We start from the raw sequence: 27073 nt of genomic DNA, 5'->3' as shown, positions 1-27073 counted from the left end.
TCGCCACCTACAACAATTTTAAATTGCAATGCCCTCTTTCAAATCAGCATGCCTAGAATCAGTTCTAAATTTTGAAAAATTCAATGAGAATAATTGAATTCAATTATTTAAATGCTTAAACCCCGTAGTCCGACCCTTATGCAATAATAATAATAAATAGAATAATTCTTTCAACTAGTCGCGAATGATTTTCACTCAGAAATTTGGAGCTAAGAGATATGTTAGCATAAAAAATACAGTAAGTTACTTATAAAGCGATATGCTGAGGCACCACTCAGTGTCGCATTGGAGTCGGTTTTGACCAGTAATTGGACATTTGCGACTGGGGGCGACTTTCAATGTGGGGCATAATTTGGGCCCCGAACTCAATGTTTACAAAAATGTCCAACTAGAGGTAAAAATGTCTAATTAAACGTGTTGCATCACAGATCTGTTCAATTAGCTTAGTGTCGATGTAGATGTAAATTACTGTATAACCAAATCAAAACAAAAGCCGAGACACACAGCCCAGACAAAAACCAAACGAGCCGTCCGTCTCCGTCAATTATTCTTTTCTACAAACCCTGCCGGTCGTTTTCGTTGAACGTATGCTGACGGGTCGTTACGTTGCTGGTGTATGTGAATGTTTTCATGAGAATTGCATGGTAGAATCATTGACGTATCGTGACGTGACGGGACGTGAACGTGACGTGTATGTTGTATGTGAATCGCACTTAATACCACCAGACACAGAACATGACTTTTTTCTAGAGAAAACCGACTTTAAGAGTAGTTAATGGTTCTGTCAATTTTCCCAAGATTTTTCTGTTCAAAATTGTTGTAAATTATTTGACTTTCCATCACTCGTCACGATTTGCAGTAAACACGGCAAACGGAAACTGGATAGAAACCCGCAACTAAGAAAACAAATTCAAGCATTTTTAATATTGCAATTTTAACAGTCTGTGGTGATATCTTCATGATTCTCCACTAAAGGCCCATTTATACGTTGCTAGTAGCTGACTTGAGAATGAGCAGCTCCCGACCCGGTGAACTCGCTTGACAATTGGTTGACTCGCCTTGTCCGTTCACACAGTGTGAGCTGCTGACGCGAAACCAAGGCGCGTAGAAGTATATCCTAAGGTGGACCAACTTGCTAAAACCAAGGCGCGTTGAAGTATATCCTAAGGTGGGCCAACTTGCTAAAATCACTCTTCAGCCATTTTGGAAGTCTACTGTGTTTTGTTTGTAAACAAAACACAATACGCTTGTGCCGGAGCTCGCTCGTGATCAGTCTGTCTATTTCACGCTTCAAGGAAATAATTCCCCTTCTGCTTTCTTCCGTACTGTTTTCATATACAGCTCCCCTAACCAACTTAGTGACGAAACGGCCTCACCTAGTACCATAGACCCGTCTTGCGCGAAACTAGATACTGCCGCATTGGCTTATCAGGAGTGCCAGATTATTTTTCAAATGTCCATCAAATAGTCAGAAACAGCAATCAGGTCCGAATTTGACAGATGATTGATCCGAATTCGATCCGTATTCGTCTCAAGTTTTCAGTTGCATTTATTTTATTTAGTTGTACAATTTTATCGCGAAATACACGCTGACCGTGTATAAAAATACTTTGTGCTGAATTTCTTCGAACTGGGGGTACTATCCGAAAAAAAGGAGAAAGACAAAGGATTTGGGACAGGAATTGGATGCAAGGAAAAGGAGCAACAAAGACAATATTGAAGGAACTCTACGATGATGATCCTCTGGAGTACAGAACAGTGTTGAGAAAAAACACCTGGATTAGTGAAACACTGTTGGATTTTATTGGTCCAAAAATACAACGCCAAGATACACTCATGAGGGATGCAATACATGCAAGAGTGAAATTAAAAAACGACATTGATGTGCCTTGCTTCTGAAATATCGTTCAGATTGTTGTCGATATTTTTTCAAATCTCGAAAGCATTCATAGCTAACATAATTCCGGAAGTATTTAGTTCGCCTTGCCAGCAGCTTCGTGTACCAATTTGTGAAATAAAAATGATGGTAGATTAGCAGGTGGAATAAATATGCATCAAAAATTGAAATAATGAATGAAAATGTACTTTGAAAATCGAATATGTATTCTGTTTTTTAGAACAATACTTTCTTTGCAAGTCGTGAGTGAATTTTGAATGAAAATTGTGCCTGATAATGATTCTATATTAGAGATTCTCAAGAAAACTATCTCAAAAAGAAAGCGTGCCCAGCCAGCGTGCATATCAAAATAACAACGATTTTGTTTAGAAACTATAAGGGGTTTATTTGTTTTTCCAATAATTTTCAAGTCTATAAATACCTTCGCATATTTTCAAATATCTTAAAAATAGAGACATGTCTTTAGATTTGGTATCCCTGATTCGAACACTAAATTCTGTTTTTAACGTTTTGAGAGATGCGAGTGCAATCGGCTTAACAATGGAAAACAAATCGATCGCTCACAATTTATGAATATAGAATATAGATTTCAATGAAGAAGATCAACGATATGAGAGAAGTATGGATGTCGGACCAGCATTCTCAGAGCCTTTTTTATACAGTACCAGCAACTGCTGAATTGATCGAATCAATTTGAAACGTGAAACTTACAGACTAAATCATTTTATGTGTCCACGTGGAAATTATCTCTACTCTCTCCGCCCTCACCATGATCAAGCATGGACAGTTTCGTAGTTACTCACACCGTGTAAACACAGCATGCCAGTTAGTGTCATGTGTGATCCGGCGTGCGAGCTACTTCAAAGTTTGACATGAACCGGAAGAGATGATAATCACTTGGAGTCAGGTCCGGACTATACGGTGGGTGCAATAGGACATCACATCCGAGCTCCCGTAGCTTCTGACGGGTTATCAAAGATGTGTGAGGCCGAGTGTTGTCCTGGTGGAAAACAACACCATTCCTATCATTTCTGGCCGCTTCTGGTCAATCGCCTGCTTCAAACGGTCAAGCTGCTCACAGTAGAGAACCGAATTGAGGGTCTTGCCATAGTTGAGCAGCTCATAGTGGATGATTCTCTTCCAATCCCACCAACCACCGGGCTTGGCGATGGTTTGGACCGGCTCACCGTGCTTCGATCACGACTTTTTTCGCTTTAGGTTGTCGTACATGATCCACTTTTCATCACCAGTCACCATCTTCTTCAAAAATGGGTCGAGTTTGTTCCGTTTCAGCAGTGCATCGCAGGCGTTGATTCGTTTTTTTTTGCGTCAACTCGTGTGGCACCCATACGGGGTGTATCTTCGACAGCCACTACACCAGAACGAAATCGATCAAACCAACGCTGTACTGTGCGAATCGTTACAGTATCGGGTTCATAAACTACACGAATTTTTTCGGCCGCCTTCGTTGTAGTTTTACTTCGCAGGTAGTAGAAACGTAAAATATGACGAATTTCTTGCTTGGTGGACTCCATCTTTGACGCGCTATAACTTGAGACTGAAAAGGACAATCACAACACTGTCAAAACGACACTTGTAGCACAGATTGTCGTCTTTAAATAGCCGTATAGTATGACCCGATCCGATAAGTACAACACAAGATATGTTTAAGTGTTGCCATATATTGACAATATACGATATTTCTTTTTCCCCAACCCAATATAATGATTATTTTCATATTTTCAGTGAATTTATTCACCTGAAGTAAAACTGCATCCAACTTTAATAATTCCTCAGTAGTGAGAAATTCACCAGCGTTTACATATGCCTGAATTTATTATATACATTTTATTCTTATATACATCATATATATATATTCTCACCCATTTGCATCTATTTTTGGGTGAATAAATCCATCTGTAGCTAAAGGTCTCCCTAATGTAAACCCGCCATAACGCTAAAAATGCGGTTTTGGACCAAATCCACAAATGCAATTTCAATTCAAATTTTTTAGTGTAGTTTTTGTGTTCAAATGTTCGAAATTATTAGTGTGTAAAGTCTCAATGCTCCCCAAATACAGCTCTGACTGTCAACAGCGACGATGTGATCGATAATCGCAGGCTCTGCTAATTTATGTTGCTTGTTGAGCTCTCGTGTCCCGTGTATATGTTTGAATTGTGTTCAGAAATTATGTGAATATTGAATTAAGTTCAATGTGTACTGTTTGTTAGTGATGTGTTCTATCTGTTAAGGTTCCAGTACTTAATGATTTTGCCGAGTTCAGCAAAGTTTTAGTAGATAAATATTAGATTCCAACGTACCGTCCATTTCGATTCAAGATGGAAGATGCTGAAGCAAAGTCGGGCAAGAATTCGCCGAAATCGGAAGAGAAAGTACTTACTTGTTATTGGTAAGTGAGAGAAATAAAAAAAGCCTTATAAAATGAAGTTTTCTGTCGTTTAAAAATAGTGTTTAGAATATAACTATGTAACCAGCATAACCTCAATAAGACTTGTTTACAACCGTTGTCTCTTCTCTCGTTCTCAATGTTTTGCGTTCATTTCCCTCTCTGTTTACAACAGCGGCAAAGAGAGAAATCTTAATATTGTGGAGCTGCTATGTGTTACTTGTAATCATTGGTACCACGAGTCCTGTATAGGGTTTCAGTTGGGCCGGCTGGTGCCATTCCTGATGAATTATACCTTTGTCTGTAAAAACTGCTCCGCAACAGGACTGGAAAGCTTCCGTAAAAGTCAGGCTACGATACCGCAAATGTGTGTCACTGCGATAGCCAATTTGCAGCAGGCTTCCGTTAAGGAGGGCAAACCAAGATTCCTTTTTAGCAAGGATAAGGACATCATTCCCTACATGGATCACTACTGGGAATCGATGACGACGATGAGCCGGCGGTCAACTCAATCATGGTATGCAACGGTCCAGCGGACTCTGTTGAAGGATATCAACACGGTGTTCACGTACGAGGAAACCAGCGAGAACGGGCAGATGTATGGGCTGGTTGCGCAAGACTTGCTCCTGATAAAGCCAAATTATGACGAAGCTTCGGCACAAAGTGAGTAACTGTGGTTGAGTTTTGTTTCGTATTTTTTCGTGAATTGATAGATTTGCGATTCTGAAGGTTGCTTGCATATTAACACACTTATACTCACGCGAAAAGTCGTAATTTGTGTACTCTGGACTGTGCGCGTCTCTGTGACACTGTTATATTGTTATTGTGTATGTTTAAGCGTTATTGGTATTTATTCAAAGACTTCATTCAGTTTTAATAGACATTTAATTCAGCCACCTAATTGATACTTGGTCTGTCAGACCTATACGCGAGTATAGGAAGCCTAAACACATATTTGTCCAATGATAAGGTCGCAAAGATTATTGAAATCGATTTGGATGCATCGTCTTATAATTGACAATATTTAATCATAACGAAATACTTTTTTTTTATTTAATCAGCTGTAATGTCTTATCCATTATCTGTGGCCAAAGACTAAACAAACGTACGCTATGTTTTTGGTGTCGAACATAAAATTGTACGGATGTTTTGTTGTGATTTTTCTTTACTAATTGAACATTGTATTGCGTCCTTTATTTGAATATATGTGGTCACTCCATTTTTTTGAAAATTCTGATACCAGGTGATTTTTTCAGATGTCTTCACATGGTATGAAAAAACGTCTTCATATGCTTTTACAATCATATTGAAGGAAACTAAAATTCATAACTTAATATTGCACAATATTTGATAGATTATTCAATGTTTCAAATGAAGACGTGTCTTCAAACCTGGATTCTCTGAAGGCAACCCACTTATCGAATTCCACTCGTTGACTGGACCGGCATGTCAAAAGTAAAATATTGAGGGGAACTTCAATCAATTGTTTGATTTGTATTGAAAAAAATCTCCTGCGTTTGTGAACGTTCCAAATTGACAGTTACATGTACAATGTAACGTTTCTAATTGATTTTTTTCAGCATAAAATATAGTGAAATAGGATGTATAAAAGGATTCCACATATTATTCTCTATTTCTCCACACAAAAATTCACAAGAGAGCTCTAATGGCCATAGGATAGCTAATTTCCGATTAATATTTCTTTAGGAATGGTTCCATTAATGGTGTATTTGTGTACATTCGTGAACGTCAATGAAAGAAAATCAGAGAGTGTTGATGTTCTCGTGTTTATGTCTAAATATCTATTTGAAGTTTATTCCCAATAACTGACAATTGATAAATGATGAACAGCATTAATAATTAATGGTTTCCAATTCTTCTTAGCACTTTATAAACCGTTTGAAGAATATCAGTTCGTGAAACAAACGGCTATTTCCAGGCCACCATTTGGAACATCAAGAGTTAAATTTGCGGTTTTTCAACAATTAAAAGAACTCTATTCAAAATAAGTTGCTTCCAATCATCACAGTCTTACGTTAGGCTCCCGTCTCCGTGGCACAATGCGTCGACCATTCGACTTTGTTTTAATTTATACAAATCCTTTTATCAGTCTGTTTTTTCTCTACAAAAATTAAACTCACTGGAAGTACGAACCAAAAAATGATAACTATTGACGGGTTTTAATTTTGAAAGCTTCAGAAATTACCTACAGTGGAATCCATTAATAATGACATCGGAGGGAGGTCATAATAAGCGTCTGTCCTACATTTTTTTACAATGTATTTTATATAAAAACAACTTCGTTCTGTAACTATGTAATAAAAGGCGGTAGATCAATGTAAGCGGAGTCATAATAAACGGATTCTACTGTATTTGAAAAATGTTGAAGGAATATTTCTACTCAGATGAATCGATTTTATGCGAAAATACTGTAAATGAGATCATATTCATATTCGTGCAAAATATGTAGGGTAACACGGGGTGAGTTGGACACACGGGGTGATTTGGACCACCCCTTTATCTCGAAAAGTACGGCTCAACTTTGATTTTTTATAATGTCATCTTCTTCTATAGTTGAACCTAACGTACCTAACGTAAAACAACTTTGGTAAAATTTAACAGTTGGGGAAAACGGTAGCATGAACACATCAAGCACTTTGATTGTCAGAAAATGCGAGTTCTTCGATCGTGGTTTTAAGTTTTTTCCGCTGATTACACAAGTTCTGTAAAGTTTTGTTCGCCTACAGAAGAGTATCAATTTGATGCAGCGAAACTGTAAGGCACGATTCTGTGGAATGAATTGGTCCTACTGGCTTGAGGCTTTTCTTTGGTTTAATTGATTCCAGAAGCCGCTGAATTACGAAAAGAGGATGGGCAGACATCGTTGAAAGAAGGAACAGCTTTAAAGAGCAACGCAGGCCATCAAGAATGGATTTTCTTTGACCAAGAGTGTTTGAAAATGTTCGAACAACAGTGAAAAGATTCATCCAGGTTTCGAGATGGTCTCAATTCAATTTTTCTGATCTGGAATCTGGCCAAGACAACTAGTATCGATCCCAGAACACTGTTACTGATTGTAACATAATCCCAAAATATTTTACATAAACATAAGTATGTTTTTTTCGATGAAACACACACACTGGACCAAATCACCCCACAAACGGCCCAAATCACCCCGCATCAAATTTCAATATCCAAAAATCATCTCTTATATATTTGGTAATTTGAAGTTTGATATAATGATTAAACATTATTGATTGAAAGAAAACAAGTGTAGCTCAGTATACAATGTGACATTTATTATTTAGACCGTATTGGTTTGGAAATATTAGGCGATTTGCTTAGGGGGTCCAAATTCTCCCCATTTCCCCTACATCTTTTCATCGGCCATCGTTGAGGTTCCGGCCAACTTCCGTAAGGCCGCTCGGCACTTCATTTACGATACTTCACCAAACAATCCGGCCCCTTCCTGTCCAGCACACACTAGTTCTTTCGGCCTATTTAACACGTTAAGCCTCGATCGAGCCAGGGGGTACTTTTCGTCTGACTCACGTTGGTCCCTTCGGATCGATAAGAGACTTCTATAAAAAATATTTTCCAATTTTGTTGCTGTCGTTCCCAGTTGACACTCTCTAAATAAAAAGTCCACTTTCGAGATTCATCCATTTAAGAAAATCAACTTGATCAAATTGTAATATTGAAATATATTGGTATCGCGGGACATTTTCGCTTCTTTTGCCAAATGCGGGACGTTTCGCAGGACGTAACTGAGTTCATATGCAGAACTCTGTACTAAAAGAAGCAGATTCAGTCCACCTTTTCCGATGGGTTGTACAATCGTTCCCAAATATTTCTCGAATTTTTAGCATCCATTTTGCGACGTTATTTGACGTTAATGACACATTGATACAGCTGCGTTAGGTATGCTCAGCCCCAGGATCAGTTTTTAAGGATCATTTTGTCCTACCGATCGAAAGATTGTGATGTTACAAAACAAATTTCCGTTAATAAGCACATGTTATTACGACATTCGTGTTTTTTCTTCCAGAGGGGCTTTGAATCCGGGATTAGATAACATATTCTGCACCACAGCCAAGAGTAATCCCCTATCAATACGCTTTATGGAATAAAACATTCAAAATATAGTTTTCTTAGTTCTAATTTTCGCTCCAATATATAAACTAGTATCTTGCAGTCAAAGTTTAGTAAATAAGTATGCCTAAATCCATTGGTTGTTTCTTCATTTAAATGCTTTCGACACATTTTTTTTAAATAATACCACGATTAGCTTCAAATAAAACAACATTCAACTGCACTAAACAATTGCAGAAGTCTTCAGAAAAACTCCTTCCGATAGACACTCGTTTCTCAGAGATTATTTGCAGGCGAAAATAAGTCAAATAAGTTTCTTCAGATGTTATTTGATGCTTAATTGTAAAAATATTCGGTTGATTGTGTAGTTTTACTGTTGTACTGCCCTTTGAAGTCACCGAAGAAATGAAATGTTAATTTCAGTTTTTATTTTTGCTTTAGAAACAATCTCTACGTTAAAACCATTAGAAAAACAGATATGTATTTGACGTTGATTTTCTGGAATGTTCTCGAAAAGCGTTTTGAAGAAGTAGTAGTTTGGGCAGTTGGGATTAATGGACATAATGGGATTATTACACAAACCATTAAATAGATTTCCGTACGCATTCGAACAAATGGGATGAAAAAGAACGAATTTTTGGTTTTAGTAATTTTAACTCACCATTTCATACAGTTAACAGAGCGTTTCCTGGAGCCAACGATTTCACATATTTTCAAACTCTCAAATATATTGGTAGGAAGGATAAGAAATACTACATGAATAGAATTTGGAACAAACTAAAGCGCGATACCAATAACTTTTCGGGCAATGTTAATGAAGGAATCAAAGAACAAAAAACAACCGTTACTCCTAATAAAGCCCATTTGGATTATTTTTTTTTCCGAAAAAGGTTATTTGATTTAAGATTATGATCAGAAAGTAAAGCAGTTTGCGTTGCATCGAAAAAAAGATGCACTGCCTCAGACGAGAATTGTCTAGCGTAATTTTGCCTCACGAGCACTCTGGAAGTGAATGCAGAATGGTCGCAGGGAGTTCTTCAATAACCCATATTTTCAAAGCGCTGATGTAGTCTTAGTCGATTTATGGAATGGAACGCGTCCTCTGAAAATTCTCCAAACGATGACGGGAAAGGTTTTGTATTGCGCTGACAACAACAGTTAAGTTCAGATACTGTAGCTGGATGAAGTACAGCTAAGAAGCTTTTGAACTGTTGCCTACTTGATTTTTTGAATATGTGATTTGCGGAGAAGAAAAAAATATTTTTTTTTATTTCTATACTTTTGTTCACAAAAAAGAACATGTTTTTCTCTTGAATTGTTTTTTTATCATTAAAAAACACCAAATATAAAATAAGACTAATTTAAAATTGAATATAGGCACAATGCAATTATTTCTTTTTTTGCAATTACAATATATGGAAAAATGTCCACGCTTGTCCACGGAGGGGGAGGGAGGAGTCTAAAGGCGTACTTTTTCTGTCCACGTGGTATGTGGACACCCCCTTAGAATGATTCTGTTACTTTCATGAACATGAACAGAAAAATTGTTTTGAATGAAAACAATAAAATTAGTATGAAATAGAAAACATAGCACACCTGTGGTCACGCCGAAACACTTTGATCTGCGGCAACCGCGCGCTCGCCGCTGTTCTCTCCTGCTCTGGAGCAGTCAAATTCTCTGTTTCGTCATCAATGCCGTTGGTGTGTTTTGATGATGATGGAGAGCGGCTCTCGGCTCTGTCCACTGACTGGGGCACGCATGTGTTTTTTTTCTTTCGCGCTGTCGAGTAGTTGCACACAGTGCTCTTATTGCTATTGCCTTAATTGCGTTTTATTATCATTCTTTGCCTCCCATAGCCTGATTTTTTTCTGGTTTCATGCAATTTTTCGTTTTGCATCCCTTTTACGACACACCACGGCTCGGAACGAAAGGGCAGCAAAAACTCGGTGCTCGGTGGAAAAAAGAAGCAAAAGCAACGACACGTCGTCAGTGTTTTGGTCTTCGATGAGTGAACAAAACGGGTAGAAAGTGCGGTTTCTATCGATAGCAAAGTCGTTTCCGCCGCGTTCAGAAAGTACACCGAGTCAATTGGACTGATAAGATTATATTTTCGCTGCGGCAGCTCGTGATAGAATTCTTGTGGAGAGTAATTACTTCATCACGAACGGAATGTAACCACACACATTTGGTTTTCCTCCGGATTTTGTTGCTGCATTTTTTATCCAGCTAATAGTGGATATATACTAACTACAAATACACACGCAGAAGAACTGGGGAAATTTTCGGCACGACTGGCGTCACACCATGGATGATAATAGTAGGTGAAACTGCAATTAGTATATTAATTTTAGCGAATTCAAATTCCGTAATGGCTTTTGTTACATCCTAGCATAATAGGATCACTGTTTTATAAAGGTTATGTGTTCATAATAATTGATTGGTTTCATAATTCTATATAAAGGTTGAAGGTCGCGAGATTATTTCGTGATTTTAGCGATCGAGCCGAATGAAAAAACAGGCTGTAATTTTTCTACTGAAGTAGTACATATAATATGAGGTCGAGGAAAACAAAATCCATTATTTCATGAAATTGAAAGCTGAATTTAGCATAGTTAGTATGGTAAAAACTTAGGGGAAAATGTCTCGTTTAACACATTTTTTCTTTCTAATGACACCTAACGTAATCTGATACAACTGTTGGAAAATTTTTCCAAAATGTTTCCCCAATATGACCAATCCAAGGGTGTATTTTTATTAGAAACTAGCTGATCCGGTGAACTTCATCCTTGATATTTTTATACGTGTACTTTCAAACATTCTCGTTTTCTTACTAAGTTAACACTTGTGGAAAATTGGTATTATAGAGAAAATATGGAAAATGAGTGGTAAATAAAGAGATGTACGATGTATGTTTTATCTTATTTATATAGATAAAATCTCCACTTTTGAAGAATGTTCAATTAGTTAGCGCAAACATCAAACTAACAACGCTTATCATGATGTAATTGTATAACATATAAGAATTCAAATTTTCGACCTTCAGAATTTTCTGAAAATCTCTGAAAAACGAATACGAATACAACAAAATAAAGACGGCTCAAATCGGGTCATTTCTTCGGGTTTTTGCGCTTACCAACACATCTGGCGCTCCATTTTTATTTATATAGACTAGCTGACCCGGTGAACTGCGTCCCGCCCAAAATTATTTTGACGTAGGACTACGTCTAACATTTCAATATTGGGGCCCATTTCAATATTTCGATGTGAAAAAGTGTTCAGTTTTTGAACGATAATACCTCTTTAATTTAACGATGAATTTTGATTCCAAATACACGAATCAATAGGAAATATCCTCAGCAATTTTTTGTATGCTCTACATTACTATTTCTACTGTCAACAAACGGACCGTTTGAAGCTAGCGGTTAACCAGAAACGTTCAAAACTGGCTAACAGAAGAGGTTTTGTGTTCCATCACGATAACGCAAGGCCACAGATTTCCGAGAGCTTCATTGGGATGTTCTTATGCACCCATCATATAGTTCGGACCCGGCACCGAACGATTACCAACTTTTGCTCGCATTGCAAAATTTCCATTTTGGATGCATCGATTGTTTACGAAATTCTGCTTTTTAACTGGTTCAAGGACCCGTTAACGATCGCCCAGTTAAAAAGCAGACCAGTATACTGTTATATGTACACTGGGGTAGAAATCGAGATTTTAAAAGATTTTGCTTGAATTATCACCAAAAATTGTTTATATCGATATTGCAGCGAAATTGAAAAAGATAGAAGTTGGGTGTCAAAGAACAAATTGTAGAGCGGTTAGAGAGCTTTAGTTTAATTCAGAGATCGAAATGCTCGCCGATTTGAGACGAAAAACATCCGTTTTCATCCACAGGGAAAAATAGCCGAGAATATAGGAGGCGAGAGAATGTTATACGCTCACTTCGATTCTCGCGAGAAACGCAAAGCCGATTTTTATTTTTCGGTGAGTTATGATCAGTGTTGAAAAAAATCATCTTCGTTTAGCTCAAAAGCATATATTTTCGAGCTAGGTTGCATCGAAAACCTATATACTCCAAACGAAAATCAAAATGACAGATCCAAGCAACCAGTGAATATGAGCAAATGAACTTTTGTTGATCAATATGTTTTGATGTTTATTTTTCCACCCAATGTCATTTTCATCTTGATTATTCAGAATGCCAGAACAGAATTTCATTTTAGCCAAATGAATATCAGCTGTTGTTTAGTTTTAACCAGAGGTAACTGTGTGCGGCTGGTTTTTATGTAGAATCCGACCTACATAAAAACCAGTCGCACACAGCACACAGTACTGATGCTTAAGTCCTTCCAAATCAACGCAGGCAACAAGAAGATTATGATATGTTGTAATCCATTTGACCATCGAGTCTAGGAGCAATTGTTATTCAATTGCAATACGGTGTTTAGGGATCGTCCGCAATGCCGTTGTTACCGTCTCGCCAAACAAAATTCTGCGCGATTTCTTGCAAAGATCGTTTCATCGAGCTCTGGCGTTTTTGTTCTCTAAATGATCCAGCCTGACTAATTTTATTTTATTTTTGAATTTTGGCTCAAAATCAATGCCAGAACGAATATCGTTTCGAATGTGAGAAATATCAATTTGTTGCTTTTAATATTCAAAGTATAAATAACAGCGAAGTTATGAACCCCACTCAATGGCGCATTCATTAATTATAGCAAATTTGTTCATGCATCAGCGATATGAACAAAATGAACTCGTTTTTTATTGTCATCAATATAATGAGGGCAGTGTGTTTCGAGCTGAAAAAAAAAGTCATTTACACTGAAATAAAATCATATTCGTTACTCGTGAATATTTGTTGATATTCTAAGACACTGGTTATAATTGCCGAAAAATGGTTTCGTTTTCAGTGACTCCTTGATGCCGATAATGGTTTTTCACTTCTTCAGTACAGCTGAAAACAATGCATGAAAATATGCGGCAATATTGGGTTTCATCGTGAAGTTCGGATTTTTTTCATTCTCATGTTCGGATTAATATTTGTACAATTCATTAATATTTGTTTGACGCTGTCCTAACAGATTAACGTTGGTAAAGTTAGCTATGATTTTTCGCTCCATATTTTCAGTACCAAATGAGAGACGAAAAACCATTCTCGTTGAACTTCCGAGAACGAGATTTTCCACATCTCTTTCACTCTGAAAGAATTTTCGGTGAAAACGAAGAGACGAAAATATCAACAATACACGATTCATCGAAAACTAGATTGATGGATTGAATATCTATCGTGCATCCGAGCGAGGATTTCGATCTCTGGTTTAATTGATAGGAACAATCAAGTTTAACATTAAATTTTTGGATAAAATTAATAAATACATAAAAAATTATTAACTTTTGGGTTTCTCACTTCCAAAATGTTATTTAAAAAAATATAGGAGGTTGTGTTCAAGACACGACCGCATTTTTGACGCAGAACTACGTTGTGTTTCAATTCAAGTCGCAGTTTATAATGCTACAAAAATTTTGAAATAACCATTCTACCAGTTTGGTCGCCCTGAAATGTTTTTTTTATTGTAGAACCATTTGACGATAATTGTTTGATGGTTCATTCTTGCGCCCGCAGAACAATACATGCTCGAGATAAGCGCAGCTGTCAAAGTTTTGCTACTGGTAAGCGAAATCAAATCACATATAAAAATTCCAGAACGACATTTACTTTCTTGGTGACAAAATAAACTCTATCTGTTTATCTCAACAACCTCGAAAAGAGTAGCACTTCTTCATTACGATCAACATTAGCGCAAATGTAATCCTAGTTGAAAGCAGTTTTGCGACCCAAAGAAATTAATAAGTTATTATAACTTATTGAATAACTTGGTATATCCCAAATATTTTTTAAAGCTCAACCTTAACACCTGCTTCACCGTAGCATCAGATCGATGCATTGATGCAATGTCAAAGGCACCAACGAAGCCTTTATGATGACAGAGAACAAGCAATGTTAACTGCTTGGAAAAAGGCTGAATATTTGACTCAGCAGAGATTTATTACCAATATCCTAGCGCAAATATTTCCCTCCCGTTATCTCCCATCATTGTTTATATCAGTGTTTGGATTTCGATCAAAATCAAATGATACACAATGTGTCATGCAAGTAAACTCTCACGAACATATAACCAAATATGAGAGGATCATTCAGATACTTGTATGAATGTCAGCAATCACTTTTGTAACATTTAGTGATTAAACTAAGAGAGGAACGAAGACTGTTGTTTGCATATTCGAGTTGTATCAAACATGGCACACTATTTTCGAAGCCTGCATACAAGTTTGAACCGCATATATCGTCTCATTTTACTATAGCGAAACCCACTGCACAGACAAGTGTAAAGCAATAAATGATATAAGAAAAATTACGTCATCATTACGTCACCATTTGCGGAGAGCAGCGAATGGGAAAAGAGATAAAACGCGAGAGTTTTTGCTTCTCACTGGAGCGGTGTTGCTAGTAAAACTATGCGGTCTATATGAATATACACATTTCAAGGGATAGCGGCGTTAAAAATGGAAAATATAATCTGACTACCCTCCCTTAGCCTCTATCGAGCTAAATAATCATATAGTTTGCACTCTCTGAGACTTAAAAATCAGGATCTGCTACATTAGCTGAATATGAATCTTTCGCTTTGCGTTGTCTGTATGATCCTGCTGTTTCATGATGCATGGATAGGTCGGTATGCATATGTTAGAGGCAAAGAAGAAAATAAGCTTTCTGCACTGAAAGCGTATATGATAGCTTTGCTTGCATGCTGGTGTGCAATGAAGTGCGAGCCGATGCAGAGTTGTCTCGTTCTCTTTTGTGTCGTGATTTGCAGCACATAACAATAATAGAATACCGCTGGGGGAAATGTTTCCTGAAAGATCATATTTGAACGAACGAAAGCGATTTTTTCAATGAGTGTATCATTTGGCAAACACTGGTTTATATTTATCATTACGGCTGCATAATTTGCAACAATCGTCAATCATAACATAAAAAATAGGCGATTGTTGCATCGTTACAGGGCCAATGCACACGAAAGCAGATACAAATGGGATTTCAGCGTAGCGAAAATGCACTATTTTGACGTAGGACTACGTCTTTCATTTCTATACCGGGGTGTAAAATCAATGTTTCGAAAACGAAAGCGTTACGCCGGAGACCGAGATTTTGAGCGTTAATAGCTCCTAAACAACTGAACGAAATGGTATGATAAACACTTCATTCGAAAGATAAAATGTCTACGCGTTATATACTTGTTACTTTTTGATCCAAAAACTTGTTTCAATAGTCTTAAAATTGCTTTCAAAACAGGCTATTGAAATCATCAATCGGTATATAAGCGAGCGGCGCTCGGAAATCCACTCAGTTCTAATTGAACAGCGATTGGAGCATGTTGTCGCTGTTGCGGTGAAGCTCTTTATTTATCATGAAAGCGCGGATGAACGGTGTCACCAAGAGCCTGTTTGTGCACCCTAGGCCAGAAGGGAATCTATCAGGAGGAGAGTGATGCCACAAACGGTTCCCTGGGAAGACATCGCTACACACACATACACGCGCGGCTATTAACAGGTGGTTATCGAGTTGGCATTAACCACTGGTGGGCTTCCAGTATCGAGGAAAATGTGAAAATATCTAATCGTTACTGAAAATAATCTGCCAGTTCCTCTGGGAATTTTCAAAATATATTCATGTGAAAGAGTTTAATTGAATGTTTTCTATCCATGTTACACTGTGACCAAATATGTTTCAATCAAGTGCTATTAACAGGTGGTTATCGAGTTGGCATTAACCACTGGTGGGCTTCCAGTATCGAGGAAAATGTGGAAATATCTAATCGTTACTGAAAATAATCTGCCAGTTCCTTTGGGAATTTTCAAAATATATTCATGTGAAAGAGTTTAATTGAATGTTTTCTATCCATGTAACACTGTGACCAAATACATTTGGTTTTGTGGTTTTTCAATCAATCGCAATTAACAGGATAGTTTCAGAAGATTATTCTTCCCCATCAGTAGGATATTTCCGTATCCAATATTGTATGCGCCCGCAATCGATTATTGCTCAGTCGCCGAAAGTTCCGAGCTCAGAGAGTTCATTCCCCTCTAGTTTGCCTTCCAAATTGCCATCGTAAACCACACCTTCTCTCGATTCAATCACACACAAAAAGCATACTTAAGCGATATTCTGGTGGTGAGACACATTCATTTTTCGTGAGGACATCGACAAGACAACATCGTTGCCTAACGTGCTGGAGGAGTTGGACGGCGAAGGATCGACACATACACGCGCAGAACTCTTTCCGTTAGGATGCCATTCAGCATCGAGAAAGTTCCGGAAAGATCTAATCATTGCTGGAAAATAATCTGCCAGTTCCTTTGGAAATTTTCAAAATATATTCATGTGAAAGAGTTTAATTGAATGTTTTCTATCCATGTAACACTGTGACCAAATATGTTTCAATCAAGTGCTTTTAACAGGTGGTTATCGAGTTGGCATTAACCACTGGTGGGCTTCCAGTATCGAGGAAAATGTGGAAATAACTAATCGTTACTGAAAATAATCTGCCAGTTCCTTTGGGAATTTTCAAAATATATTCATGTGAAAGAGTTTAATTGAATGTTTTCTATCCATGTAACACTGTGACCAAATACATTTGGTTTTGTGGTTTTTCAATCAATCGCAATTAACAAGGATAGCTTCAGAAGATTATTCTTCCCCATCAGTAGGATATTTCCGTATCCAATATTGTATGCGCCCGCAATCGATTATTGCTCATTCGCCGAAAGTTCCGAGCTCAGAGAGTTCATTCCCCTCTAGTTTGCCTTCCAAATTGCCATCGTAAACCACACCTTCTCTCGATTCAATCACACACAAAAAGCATACTTAAGCGATATTCTGGTGGTGAGACGCATTCATTTTTCGTGAGGACATCGACAAGACAACATCGTTGCCTAACGTGCTGGAGGAGTTGGACGGCGAAGGATCGACACATACACGCGCAGAACTCTTTCCGTTAGGATGCCATTCAGCATCGAGAAAGTTCCGGAAAGATCTAATCATTGCTGGAAAATAATCTGCCAGTTCCTTTGGGAATTTTCAAAATATATTCATGTGAAAGAGTTTAATTGAATGTTTTCTATCCATGTAACACTGTGACCAAATATATTTCAATCAAGTGCTATTAACAGGTGGTTATCGAGTTGGCATTAATCACTGGTGGCCCGCTCTAAATGATTTTCGAGTGGTTATCGACATCATGTTGACCGAGCGACGAAAAGTGCTACAAAAGTGATGGAATCCAACCCCGTCTTGCCCTCCACAGGCAGCACGGCCTATTGTTTCAGCCATAATTTTACATGATTACTTTTACTGAGTGAAATGGCATCACTGCAGCGATTGTAGTTCTTCTCTTTCGCACTAGACTGTCATCCAAAACAAAAGCGAGCGAATGGATGATGTTATCTTGTATTCTTCAAAACATGGAAACCATGTCTGCATGTTTCTTCAGCTGTGAACCTGCGATCTTCTTGAAACACAAAAGCTGAAATTGAACGCTGCATGGGAAAATCACAGTAAGTAATGCGTAAATAAATAGTTAAATTAATTGAATGTTATTTTCAGATGGACACTTACACGATTTCTTAGAATGACCTTATGGGTCACCAAAGCAAAAGGAACAATTCTAATCGATACGTATCGAACAGCAGAGTAATGAAACGAGTGATTCAAGCTTATTGGAGTGATGGTGGAGTTCCTGGAGTTCATAATTGGTTATGAGGATGATGGTGATTCCACTGTTGTGCTGGTTTCCAGCGGAAGAAGAGACAGACGAAAATAAAATTTCAGTGGATGAGATGAATTTGGTGGTAAGAACCCTATATTTTTCTCAAAATACATAAGGCAGAAAACAATTTTATATTACAGCACAGCGAGAAAAGGGATGCGGCTAGTGTATTGATTGGAAACAACAATCTGAAGGAAGATCCATCAGCAAAACGAACGCAATAACATTAAACAGATATCATCGTAGCGTAATTTTCCTGGATGTCATTTTTCATTATTTTAGTCATATATTAAGAAAAGTGGAAATGGATTATATTATATTCTGAATCGGAATATTCGTATAAAAATTGATTATCAAATCAACACTCTCTTTACTTTTTATTTCAACTTTCTTAGAAACAAACCGAGCCATAAGAACGGTCGAACAGTGCTGCAATGGGTCGACGCGGTGCAAGATTGGCACAGGTTTGGCTCGTAATTGGTTGTCAAATACGAAGGATAGGTCGACAAAATCATTGCAAAATGGCACGATATCGGCACCGTTGTCGACACCATTTGTTGGGACCGATTTGGAACAACAATGTAGACTGGGGGGCTTCCAGTATCGAGGAAAATGTGGAAATATCTAATCGTTACTGAAAATAATCTGCCAGTTCCTTTGGGAATTTTCAAAATATATTCATGTGAAAGAGTTTAATTGAATGTTTTCTATCCATGTAACACTGTGGCCAAATATGTTTCAATCAAGTGCTATTAACAGGTGGTTATCGAGTTGGCATTAACCACTGGTGGGCTTCCAGTATCGAGGAAAATGTGGAAATATCTAATCGTTACTGAAAATAATCTGCCAGTTCCTTTGGGAATTTTCAAAATATATTCATGTTAAAGAGTTTATTTGAATGTTTTCTTTCCATGTAACACTGTGACCAAATACATTTGGTTTTGTGGTTTTTCAATCAATCGCAATTAACAGGATAGCTTCAGAAGATTATTCTTCCCCATCAGTAGGATATTTCCGTATCCAATATTGTATGCGCCCGCAATCGATTATTGCTCAGTCGCCGAAAGTTCCGAGCTCAGAGAGTTCATTCCCCTCTAGTTTGCCTTCCAAATTGCCATCGTAAACCACACCTTCTCTCGATTCAATCACACACAAAAAGCATACTTAAGCGATATTCTGGTGGTGAGACACATTCATTTTTCGAGAGGACATCGACAAGACAACATCGTTGCCTAACGTGTTGGAGGAGGTGGACGGCGAAGGATCGACACATACACGCGCAGGATGCCATTCAGCATCTAGAAAGTTCCGGAAAGATCTAATCATTGCTGGAAAATAATCTGCCAGTTCCTCTGGGAATTTAAAAATACATTCATGTGAAAGAGTTTATTTGAATGTTTTCTATCCATGTAACACTGTGACCAAAAATTTTCATCAAGTACTATTAACAGATGGTTATCGAGTTAGTATTAACCACTGGTTGGCTTCCAGTATCGAGGAAAATGTGGAAATATCTAATCGTTGCTGGAAAATAATCTGCCAGTTCCCCTTGGAATTAAAAATGACATTCAAGCGAAAGAGTTTATTTTAATGTTTTCTATCCATAAAATATCCATATAATACATTTGGGTTTGTGATTTGTCAATCAAGTACAGTTAGCAGGTTAGCTTCTGAAGATTATTCTTCAGAACAAGGTTTCGTATCCTATATTGGATGCATAAAACCTTGTGCCTCCAACGTAACGCTCTCTTTTTCGAAGTCCCCTAAATATTCATTTATTCATTCATTCAGAATGGATTTAGATTCAACTTCAAACAAATGATCTCTAAATCAACGATAGTCCTACGTCACCCTTGCGGTTATACCATAGATATAACCCACTTCCTGTTTTTTACGTACGGGTTATGAATCACGCACGTACGCACACAAATATCCATATATCGATGGCTTGAAGCAACTTATCTCCGTTTTGTGCTCTTCTCAACAGAAGCCCTTTCTGTTGATATTGCCAGTCTAGATTAGCTTAGTTGTCATCCTTTGTGGAGAGACTTTCCTACCGTCATGCGAAACCAAATCACTGACAAAATTCCAGAACATTTATTTTCAGGGTGAGCTGATGATAGCCTAGCTTGGTGATTCCCCACACAATTTTTGTACCCAGTTGAGCTCCCACTTCTTGTGTACATTTGCGCTCTGGCGCGCTTGAATCTGGATTGCTCATTCTCTGTTGAGGTATTGTTCTCCACACAAGCGTATACGGTTCGTATGGAGACGCGCTGTTGTTTTTATACTTTGCTTAGAACAAGCAAAGACAAAGCGGGCGCTAAAATTTGATGTGTGTGTGTGTGTGTTTTTTTTTTTTTTTAAAGAGGTGAGGAACGCTCTACCAGCCTTACCTGGGAAGGGTTAACCCAGACGTCGAGTGGGGATCGCACCCCACTGTGTGTGTGTGTGTGTGTGTGTGTGTGTGTGGAATGTGGCGCGTATCACACAAGTGAGAAGAGATGTTTGATATCTGAATTCTGCGCCGTGTACATTTTGTGCTGTCGTGCTTATGCATTTTGTGTACTTCGCATCAAGAGAGAACATGTGTTTGCTTTGAACGCGCGCTAATGAAAATACAACTCAAGCGCAGCACTGCGTATGTTTTCTGAAGACTGGTTATTCTATCGAAGAATCCATTGCCATTTTCGCCTCACACCAACAGAATACGAAGCTCAATTTAGCAAACATGAAATTCAAATGGACAAACAACGATGTCAACGATGTAAAACATACGTAAAAAAATACGAAATTTCTTTTATTTTTTTTCGAAAATTCCAATTTTTTTCTCACCATAATATTGACCTACGGGTAGAGTCGAATACAATAAAACAAAGACGGCTCAAATCGGATCATTCCTTCTTCGGGGTTTGCACTCACCAACACATTTGGCCTTCTATTTTTATTTATATAGATAGAAGATATATCGGGTTTTTCAATAAGAGCCCTACAAAGTTTTTTTTTAAATAAAACAAAAACGTTTTGGATATCAATGAAATTCTTTATTCATATGAAAGTACATTTGATGCCATTATGTATGGAACTCGATTTCTTTTGCATGGTCACCGCGGACACGCTTGCAGAAGTCCAGGCGCTGAACCCCATTTTCGACGGTTTTCAAGCATACATCGGCCGATACTGTTACAATTTCACGTTCGATATTCGTACGAAGTTCATCAATCGTCGCTGGCTTGTTTGCATAGACCATAGACTTGACGTAGCCCCACAGGAAATAGTCTAACGGCGTCAAATCGCACGACCGAGGCGGTCAATTAACTAGGTCATTTCGTGAGATAACACGCTATCCAAACTTTGTTTTTAATAAATCGATTGTAAATTCGCTGTATGGCTTGTGGCGCAGTCCTGTTGAAAACACATGTAGGCCAAGATCTTTTCGCAAAATTCGCCAATTCGCGACAACGACGTCACAGAGATGCCCAACGCTTGAGAACGACGTGCGAAAGACTGTTGGGTCTTGCTCAATTGATGCGCTAGCGGCAGCAATATTCTCGAAACTACGGACACTTCTTTGTCTCACTGGCGCGGAAACATTTTGTACTGTGCCTGTGGAATCAAAATTTTCTACTAGACGCTCTACTGTTAATTTGACAGGACGATTATGACGACCATAAATTGGACGTAGCGCTCTTAAAGTTGAAGCTATTCACTCCGAATTTCTGTAGTAAATTTTAATAATCTAGACTCGTTGTTGGATTGTATATCTTTTCATTACGAAATGGCAAACCTTAATGAAAAAAAAATCTAAGAGAGCGGGAAAAATGTGGCGTCGTTTGCTGTCCCTATCGGTCTACTTTTGTAGCGTCCCTATTGAAATACCCGTTCGAAATGCGTTATTTCGCCCCTAATTTCATGTAATGGCAATGTCGATTTCTCGAGACACCTTGAATTTGAAGCATGCAGTTTCATAAAATTTATAACTTTATTCATTTTCACTGTAATGAATTGTTATGGAGTGCCCAAAATGATTGATGCAAAACTCTCGTAAATCTATCAGAAAATTACTGAGCAATAATTGTGAGCACAAGTTTGTATCTTCAATTTTGACTAGTCAGAACGAGGTATTTCCGCTTGGATAACGATTGGGGTTTTTCCAATTGTTCGATAGTTAGTTTCATGACATATATTATTTTATTCAATTTAAAAAGTTGTAATGAAGTGCCACAATCAATTGACGTGAAAATCTCATCAGTCCTTCATGAAATGACTGAGTAATTCTTTTTTCAATTTGGTCGGTGTTAAGTCAGACCCTTGGTCCGGTCTTGACATTTTTATGATTTCGAGAAAAACGAACTTGCCAACGAACTCCCATTTTTAATCATCTTATACAGTATACGTCAATAGAATCGTCAAATTCGAATTCATTATCATCGCTACAGTCTAAATCGCACTCCGAAATAGTACATTTTGCGATCATTCATACTGAACACCAGCATTTTTCACTGATCCGTTCAGTCAGAGCGGACCAAATTTATTTTTTAGTATACTCAGAATGTGCACATTCAACATTAACGGGTTCAAGCACATTTCAACAAGGTACCTATTAGTTTCAAGAAAAAGTTTTGTTGCATGGTCCATTCTGTCTGCACATGATATAGAGCCATTTCGTCATGGTAAATGGTACATGGTTCGCTCTGACTGAATACTATGAGGGGTTTTTGTTGATCAATTATAAAAATTTTGATCCGTTATTCCTGCTGTATGCGTGATTTTCCAAATCTGTTAAATGAGGTATGTAGCTTACGTGATGCTTAACCAAATGTAATCGATAACTCGAAATTTCCAATTTTGCGACTTGGTCCCCTCCGACTTAACATCGACCATTTGTACCCCCAATATGTTCCCGAAAGACGTAATCCTACGTGAAAAATCAGGGTGTGCCACAGTGTCGGTTTAACCCTGACTTCTGTATGTCATTCCAGATTTATTTTTCAAACTTATATTATCTACATTAACGTTAAACCAATATTCATCTTTTTCTTGTAACAGACGCACAAAACCTGGCGAAAGCTGGCCGACAACCGAAGCGTAAACTGCCCAACAGTGAACAGGGAGGTGGCCTGGGCAAGAAGAACCGTGCTGGGGCGGAAGTAGGGGGGCTCGTGAAACTGCCCGCCCATGGCTATCCCCTGGAGCATCCTTTCAACAAAGATGGCTACCGTTACATACTGGCTGAACCGGATCCACATGCTCCCTTCCGGCAGGAATTCGACGAGAGCGCGGATTGGGCTGGGAAACCGATTCCCGGCTGGCTGTACCGGGTTCTGTCACCCAATGCGGTTCTTATTGCGCTGCACGATCGAGCCCCACAGCTGAAGGTTTCCGACGATCGACTGGCGGTCACCGGTGAGAAGGGATACTGTATGGCTCGTGCCACACACTGTAAGTCTTTCGAACCACAGTTTTTATGTCCATAGGTAAAGGTTCAATTTGTAGACGTCACACGGGGATGCTGGTACTGGGAAGCAACGGTCGAGGAAATGCCAGAAGGATCCGCCTGTCGGTTGGGATGGGGCCAGGAATATGCCAATATCCAGGCCCCATTAGGATATGACAAATTTGGCTACTCCTGGCGTTCGCGAAAGGGCACCCGTTTCCACGAATCTCACGGCAAGCATTACAGTGATGGATATGGGGTAGGCGATACGCTTGGTTTTATGATTGTCCTGCCGGATTCGAATCCAATTGGGCATGTGCCCGGAACATTCAAGGATAGGCCACTGGTTAAGTTCAAGAGTCATCTTTATTACGAGGAGAAGGATAAGGTTACGGAAACGTTGAAGTCGCTGAAGGTGCTGCCGGGCAGTAAGATTCTCTACTTCAAGAATGGAGTTTGTCAGGGAGAAGCATTCATAGATATTTACGGTGGAGCATACTATCCTGCTATATCCATTCACAAAAACGCCACAATCAGTGTTAATTTCGGACCAAACTTCAAGCATCCCGAAGTGCGGGATCAGTTTCAATTCAAGGGGGTAGGTAACAATTTTATAAAAGATGAATGAGTTACTAATGTTTTGTTACAGATGTACGAACGCATAGAGGAAATGATATGTGAGCAAACCATGGCGGACATGATGTATTTCACTGAGAACGATGGCAAGCTTCGACTGGACTCCTATAGCATCTAAGACTATGTAAATAAAACCATCTCATTAACTGTTTAATTATTACTATCTATTTATCCGAACGTTCATTTTCCAAATCCACCGCGACAATTCGGACTTGGTTCCACTTTATAGGTGTCATTCCATTGCGATGGGGTTTTTGCTTCTATCGATAGCGCATGCACAAAGTTTCCTTCCAATTTTTGCTTCACAATTTCATTAACCCTACGATGGCGCTGAAATTGTACGAGTCAGTTTGTTTTGCGGTGAAACATTAGCAGGTTCTTATTGTTTTACCTTTATCAACGGAAGTCCATCGAACTGTTCCGATACCACCAATACTTTGAAGTGAGTTTCGGCTCCTTTCGGCACGTTGTGCATGTATGATTCGTTAATGATCTCCAGGTGCATAGGGGCCAATTCCGCCGCTAGGCCATCACGAATGGCGTTTTCTATTGGCTTCTCCATGGTGATTATGTTTTTGGAGGCAACGATTCGGACTAGGCTCGGTAGTAGTAGGGTTGCTAGGTAAAATATAGAGATATCAAGATTACGATTCATGTGTTGATTTGTTATATACCAGGGATTCTCAAAGTGGTCGATATAAGTATCACGGGGGTCGACAAGATACTCCTCTTTATTCCGCGCGGCGAATGAGATGAGATGGCTCAAGTCACTGCTTTCCGTAGGCGAATGGCGTGATTATAATTTGTCACTAGATGAGATTTGAAGTCCTGTCCTCGTATGTTATCGACTCGGGCATCAAAAAGAAGTTGAAAAGTAAAGTAGCTTCCACAATGAAGCGAGAAACTTTGCTATTCCACGTCACTCGCCGCGTGGAATAAGGGGGACTGTATAAGTTGTGTTAAGTGAACCAACTTGTTATAAGAATGACTAATATTTTAGGGGAGAATATTATTGTTGTAACTCGTATTAATAATTATTAATTACAGTTGATATTTTCTGAATTTTATGTCTATTTATTGGTGAGAAAATGATATCAAGTTTACTCATTTGACCAACCACAAAGTATTTGGGGGTCGATGGTATCACTTAATTCTGGAAAAGGGGTCTCTTGCCCAACATAGTTTGAGTCCCTGTTCTATACGAAGAGAAACAGAGAGATGGTAAAAAGCGTTCTTTTACCTGTGAATAGCTAGATTGTTATTGTGGATTAAAAGTGAGTCCTTTACAACCAACTCGAAAGCAAAAAAAAAAAAAACGTGGGTCATTACGACCATCTTCAAACTTCGATGGCCGAGACGCACATCCATGGTATAAAGTTCACACTGTGTATTTAGTGAGACCATCTTGGCGTTATTTGTTATGAACTGTTCAAACCATAATAGGTCCATCATTCAGTCGAGCATCGAAAGAAAATCAGCCGCAATACATCAACCTACAAGAATCGACATATACTATCACTACCATTACCTCGTGAATTGCATGTGATGTTCATAGCTTTTCGCTGGAATGGCAGAATGGAGGAATATTTTCTAACCGGAATTTCAATGAAAACAAAAAAAATATGTTGAATCATATAGCGAATTCGTTTTTGTTCAGTTTCAACCCAATGAGGTACATATCGAGGTGAAGCAGTAGGCGAAGTTTATTTGTATTGGCGACCAAGATATGGTTTCGTAATTATTGCGTTCTTTACGAAGTGTATATGGAAGAAACAAAACAAAGTTCAAAATACTCACGGTTTCTTGATGGTTTGAGCCAAATTTCTCATGAAATCTTGCAACTTTTTGTCTTTCAACGGATGACAATTGTATTGTGGCCTATTTCCCCTATTAATATGGTGAAAAAACCCAGAGAGTAGTCGTAGTTTCAGTCTTCGAAAGCAGTAACATTTGCAGTGAAACGCTGCTTAATTGAAGACTATTTTCTCACATCACATACACCCACACTGAGAGCCATAGTAATATAAATATAGTATCGTTAACATAAGGAAACTTCGTTTGTTTCTATGGCCGTGGGGGAGTGAAAATGTTTCACTAAAATATCACTTTTGTTGGTTTCTTTCGACGTGATTTCACAAATGTCCACTGCATGCTATCACATGTTGTTTATAATACGCGGGAACATCAATAAAATGTATGTTTTTCATTGATAACACACTTATTGAAAAAAGCATTTTTACACGGATGCGGTGAGCAATCAAAGATAAACACAACGACTGACGTCACTATTTGAGAAATAGCTTTGGCAGCGCATGCTATGTCACTCGAAACTTTACCATCTTCATTATCTTTTTTCCAGGACATTGGTTTCAACCAGGGGTACGACTAAAACGTCAAATCCCTCATATTGCCAGTGTACCCAATATTGCTGCGGTTTACTGACATTTTGGTTCAATCAATTACTGTTGTTTACAACTCGGTCCGGTTATATAGTCGAATAGTGGCTAACTTTAAACTCCATGTTAAATGTGAACACCTCCATGTGAAACCGAAATATGAAAATCGCTCATGCAGTTAGAATAAAGCAGCGCATTTTTCGATTTCAATCCTCGTAAATGATATGTTGATAAACAAATGACGCCATATTGATTTTGAATTTGGGTAGCCTATATTCAATTGATGTCTAACCCCTGGTTTCAACCCCAGTGCCGCACTAAAGGCTGATTTAGACGATGCCAGTCAGCGCTCTAGTTGAAGTATCCAGTGAAT

The 27073-nt window shown here is 38.4% G+C and overlaps 2 protein-coding genes and 1 long non-coding RNA gene across 6 annotated transcripts; 2 read left to right on the top strand and 1 right to left on the bottom strand.

The window, feature by feature from the left end:
* The first annotated feature begins 4002 nt into the window (after window positions 1–4002).
* LOC129761826 (set1/Ash2 histone methyltransferase complex subunit ASH2) lies at window positions 4003–24458 on the top strand. 2 transcript variants are annotated; one of them, XM_055759612.1, is made up of 5 exons: window positions 4003–4307; window positions 4480–4967; window positions 23281–23673; window positions 23728–24266; window positions 24318–24458. In XM_055759612.1, exons 1-5 carry the CDS (start codon window positions 4237–4239, stop codon window positions 24420–24422), a joined length of 1596 nt encoding a protein of 531 aa, XP_055615587.1. In that variant the 5' UTR covers window positions 4003–4236; the 3' UTR covers window positions 24423–24458. The 2 variants fall into 2 exon arrangements, with proteins under 2 accessions (XP_055615587.1, XP_055615588.1); XM_055759613.1 differs by lacking the exons at window positions 4003–4307; window positions 4480–4967 and adding an exon at window positions 10158–10714.
* LOC129761828 (uncharacterized) lies at window positions 17590–18592 on the top strand. Its single transcript, XR_008740481.1, has 3 exons — window positions 17590–18019; window positions 18069–18313; window positions 18372–18592. It is a non-coding gene; the product is annotated as an uncharacterized LOC129761828 (long non-coding RNA).
* On the bottom strand, window positions 24447–26588 carry LOC129761827 (bolA-like protein DDB_G0274169). 3 transcript variants are annotated; one of them, XM_055759615.1, is made up of 3 exons: window positions 26102–26588; window positions 24696–24922; window positions 24447–24634 (listed from the first exon to the last, which is right to left on the bottom strand). In XM_055759615.1, the coding sequence occupies exons 2-3, from the start codon at window positions 24864–24866 to the stop codon at window positions 24485–24487; spliced, it is 321 nt and encodes a 106-aa protein (XP_055615590.1). In that variant the 5' UTR covers window positions 24867–24922; window positions 26102–26588; the 3' UTR covers window positions 24447–24484. The 3 variants fall into 3 exon arrangements, with proteins under 3 accessions (XP_055615590.1, XP_055615589.1, XP_055615591.1); XM_055759614.1 differs by lacking the exon at window positions 26102–26588 and adding an exon at window positions 25833–25967; XM_055759616.1 differs by lacking the exon at window positions 26102–26588 and adding an exon at window positions 25545–25729.
* Window positions 26589–27073: the final 485 nt, after the last annotated feature.

Source organism: Toxorhynchites rutilus, chromosome 1, assembly GCF_029784135.1.
Source record: "Toxorhynchites rutilus septentrionalis strain SRP chromosome 1, ASM2978413v1, whole genome shotgun sequence".
Classification (NCBI taxonomy): Eukaryota; Metazoa; Arthropoda; class Insecta; order Diptera; family Culicidae; genus Toxorhynchites; species Toxorhynchites rutilus.
This window is presented reverse-complemented; position numbering and strand designations above follow the sequence as displayed.